Here is a 4,628-nt window from a genome sequence, read left to right as displayed (position 1 = left end):
TTGCTCTTACTTTTCGCGAGGGAAATCATGTTGCTGATTGGATGGCAAAGAAGGGTGCTTCATCTGAGGAGCCTTTGCAACTATGGGATTCATGTCCTCCAACTTTAGACACAATATTGTTTTCGGATGCTATAGGCATCACTGTTCCTAGGCTTGTGTAATTTTCGTTCTGTTTTTGCTTTTCCCCTTGATAAGAAAAAAACCTTAAGATCAAACATTTAAAGGTTCTTTCAAACTAAACTATTCGATGATAAAACCCAGATACATTCTACGTTCATCAGGCAAGGTGATGTCTGATCACTCTACGTTCTTCAACCAATACAAAATAGGCCCTTGAAAATTGACTGCTATTGAAAAATGTTGTCAGGTCATAAATGTCATGCTCTTGAGCCTGTACATTGTCAAACAAACTTGATAGTCAAGTCATCGATTATCTCGGTTGGAAACAAACACAAAAGATAAATGTTATTACCTTGTTGTAGAGATCATCTACTCTGACATCTATATGCGTTAGAACTGCAACAGATCCAGTGATAATTTCTTCGAAATGCAAAGCATTCTGTACAAGGTTGCTGAGAATAAAAAGGAGCAAATCATTATAGTCCTTCTTGAAAGTCATATACTGTCTAAAGCTCTGCAATAGCAAGTAAACATTTTAGGGGAAATCATAATAGTATGTATATAAAAAGAGAATACCAAAATAAAAATAATATGATGCCAAGGAATATCAAGACTTTACATAATTCTGAGGCAGATTCAGAATTATCTTTATATACCTTTTGAAGAGCCTTCTGCACCCCAAATTTTTGAGTTGAAATGAATGATTCAAGTAGAACACGAATTGCCATGCCTACATCCTCTTGAGTAACATGTTGCCTGAGATGCATTCTCGCATGAGCTTCAGACATCCTTATCATTGATTCAATGTGCCTTACAGAAATAGAGACTCCTTGTCCGTGCTATACAAGGAAATTAGAGCAGCTTGTTAGTGAATCCAATACAAACAATAACGACAATCTAGTTTTGGTAAAAAAAGTTATGAAAAAGGTATTACTGAAGATTCCCTCCACAGTTCGGCATAGACATGTGACAGTTTATCCATATCAGCATCTTGTAACCTTGGAAAAATATTCAACTTGGCATATATAATGTACTTCTTCAGTAGCTGTTGAGGAAGTATCTGCAGAAAAACTCACAAGGGTGAAGACAAAAGACATAACCTAAGTTTACGTAAAGCTCACTACCAACAGCAGGATCTTAGCAAGGACCTCTGGATCAGCTGGCATGGCAGATGCATGGACATCTTGGGACTTACTAAAGGACTTATCATCTTGATTAGCACCCTTGGGTTGTGACTCGAAGTGACTGTCAACGACAAATGTTGCAAGCATTTCATCAGTGACCGGATCAACAACATCCTGTAAAATAAAGAACTCCCTCAATAAATATATTCAAATGAAGAGGTAAACAAAGAAGAAATGATTTTAAATATAACCTTCACTACACAGAGGATGTCAAAACGAGAAATAATAGGATCTGTCAATTCAACATTTTGAGAAAATGCTTTTGAGGAATCATATATGCAAGTCCAAGAAAAAGGTAAATTTAAGACTAAGCTTGTGAATAACATGCTTGAAAAATGGAACTAAATCATATATCAATACTCGTAGTACATCCAATATGTTTCAATGTGTATGACATAGAAGTTGAAATATTAGCTGGGTGCTGGAACACTGATAAACAGTGCCAACTTGCAGCCAGATACATGCAACCTTACATATTTGCTTACCTTCCACCAAAGGATTTGCAGCCACAATAACCGAACAGAATGCCTGAAGAGATGTAACAATTCCAGCTTTTGATATGCTTACCTATCCTGGTCATTCATCTTGTCAAGTTCATCAATAAGACAAATTCCTCGAACTGCAGCAGTGAGAACAATGAGTGTTCCCCCATCAAGAGTCCACTCCCTTGTGACTAGATACTTGTGAACTGCAGCAGTGAGACCCACAGCAGAAGCCCCTTTGCCAGTAGTGTATACAGCTCTCTATCCATTTTTTTCAACGTACCTTGTAGTAGATTTTGAAATATTTATTAATTTAATGATTCCTATTGTAATTAAAACGTGGAAAGATATTTACATAATAAAGTGGATGAAGTTATACTTGAGAAACTGAGACTTTGCTGTTCCCGGATCACTGAGGAGAAGAATATTTATGTCTCCTCGCAATCTATGCTTTCCTTCCCCATCTTTTTCTTGGCCTCCAAACATAGCTAAAGCTATTGCAGTTTTTATGTCCTTCTGACCATAGATTGATGGAGCAAAATAGACTTGATAATCTGAAATTCAATCAGCATCACATTAGAAAGCAATAATAATCAAATTGAAAGAAAAACACCAATAAAAATCCTAGGAAACAAACCCTTTCTCGAATTCGAGGGTCTTTAGCCAAATTTTCAATCTCTTCAATGTCTTCCTGTGTAAGTTAGTAAGAAGACAAGCTATCTTGCTTTTTTCGTAACATAATTTGCCTCAAGAACGGTTGCAAGTACTGGGAAACCATTTTTTGTGCTTAGGGATTAGTCGAAGTTATTAGTATAAATACCTGTGACTTCCTGAAACAACAAATTATAAGCATAAGAAAGAAATCAATGTATAACACCAAGAAGAAAGAAATCAATAGTATCACTTGCTTGTATATTGGAAGTCGACCAGCAGGTACTGTTTCAGGACTCTCTTGGGAGAATGAGCCTCTGAAAATTCCTATAAATTGTCTACAAAAGAAAAAGTGAGTTTATTTAATTTTTCATCTCATGTATTCAGATGACTGTTAGTCAGAGCTCTAATTTTGCTATATCTTGCTGGTGGTATTGTGGGATATGCTGACAGCGAGCTTTTGCATTAGACATGTAGGAAAGCATGCAATTATGGGGTGGCACTGTATTTATGCTCATTTTTATGTTGGATAGGATCGTGAGTTGGTTATGTATTGACCTATCTCTATTTTGTAATTTTCATACTAAACTTTGTTACTTCTTGTACCAAGTTTGGTATTTTATAATAATAATTTCATTTACCTTTAAAAAAAAACTTATCCATGAATTTCGTTACATGTGGTTTAAGCCTGCGAGAATATACTGCTCTGGCATTTGCTGGGGCTTTCAGGTGAGTTACCAAGAGTAACTACTATTTATTACAATGGTTTTTCTATTGTTTTCCTTTTCATTTCTTCATTTTCTTTTCATATTTTTTTCCCACATATCAAGAAATCTTCTCAGTAAAAGCATAATAAGTAACTATGGCATATGTGCCCTTTCTTTTTTGGTCACAACACTTCTGTGTCGTATAGTTTACTTTAGTAACCTTTAATCTGAGGCTGGCAGTGGCATTAAGGAAACCTAGTGGATAGTGTGTGAGTGACCCAACCATGGGTTCTATGAATGTGAATAATTGACTTTAAGGTCTTCTGTTCGCTTCAAATCTCATCAGTACATTGCAATAAATTATTGTTTATAGCCTGTGGGGAAAGTATCTACCAATAAGAAGTTAAGAACCGTTCTCTGTCAGCTTGCAGCATATATGGAAATGAAAAATTGTCAAACCTCTAATTTTTTAACATGAGTTGTGACTAAATTGTTCTGAGTGGTTTTGTTTGAGGTTGAACTTTCTCTTAATTGACATGCCATTGACCCCATGTATTTAATTTGACTTTTAAGCTTTGAAGATGGACTCAACTCTTAAGTTGATCAAACTGAGGGATGAGGCCATGCAGGTAAGCAATATCTTCATTTAATAACTATGGTTATACCTTTTCAATATTGAAAGTGAATGCTCCTTTTGATTGACACTAGACAGGATCCTACTTTCACCTCTGAATAGGAATTATGGAAAAAAGGTTCCAAAATTGCCCCTCATTTGTTACAATCGTACTTCACCTGATACAATTGGGGTAAAACTCCAGAGCGTCTGGTTCCTACTCTCCTTATTCGGATCATTGTATTCAAGTACCTTTGCCTGCTCCAAAGAAGTCCATTTTATGTTTTTTCACCCAATGGAAACAAAAATAAAGAGGAGGAGAATGGAGTAACACAGCAGTTTTGTTTTTTATGCCACATTATATTTCGAATCTTGTCATTGGCAAGTTGGCTACTCGTACATAAACCTTTTGGTGTACATTTCTGTAATTTTGATGTAATTCAGATACGACGCTTTTGATAATACCTTCCACAAGTACATCATCTCCATCATTCTCAGTTTCAATGGTCATGGGAACATCATCCTTGTGCCCTTGTTGTGACCTTCCCGGTGAAGTTTGCATCCCATCGAGATCATCATCACTTGGTACAGGACCTCAAGCCCTTTTAAAATGCCTGTGACTGTCATCATCTATATCTGCAATAGAAACTTCAGTACTTCACTAATGAACACCATAACACCATATGTTTTCCACTGAAAACGTCACTAACAATAATTTTTAAGCAAACTTAGTCCCTCAATTTTTTAAAGTTTGTGCAATAGACCAATGATAAGTAGAAACTCATTTGCATCATCTATTTATTTGCCATGCAACTATTCCTGATCAAGACTGATATTCCAACTCCTGCTCATACAAACAAATATTTCTATC

General features: G+C 36.0%; 1 protein-coding gene across 1 annotated transcript; it reads right to left on the bottom strand.

Annotated features, from left to right (window-relative positions):
* Positions 1-225: 225 nt before the first annotated feature.
* Positions 226-4,319, bottom strand: LOC106794247 (DNA replication licensing factor MCM2). Its single transcript, XM_041017550.1, is given in 17 exon segments — positions 226-391; positions 473-634; positions 777-959; positions 1,055-1,180; positions 1,269-1,418; positions 1,496-1,584; positions 1,793-1,870; positions 1,873-2,069; positions 2,166-2,340; positions 2,420-2,516; positions 2,518-2,616; positions 2,664-2,741; positions 2,743-2,775; positions 3,810-3,849; positions 3,851-4,015; positions 4,115-4,136; positions 4,139-4,319. Coding segments are annotated over 17 exon segments (1,989 nt in total). The 3' UTR covers positions 226-277.
* Between the last annotated feature and the right edge of the window lie 309 nt (positions 4,320-4,628).

The sequence above is a fragment of the Glycine max genome, chromosome 7 (genome assembly GCF_000004515.6).
Source record: "Glycine max cultivar Williams 82 chromosome 7, Glycine_max_v4.0, whole genome shotgun sequence".
Taxonomy (NCBI): domain Eukaryota; kingdom Viridiplantae; phylum Streptophyta; class Magnoliopsida; order Fabales; family Fabaceae; genus Glycine; species Glycine max.
This window is presented reverse-complemented; position numbering and strand designations above follow the sequence as displayed.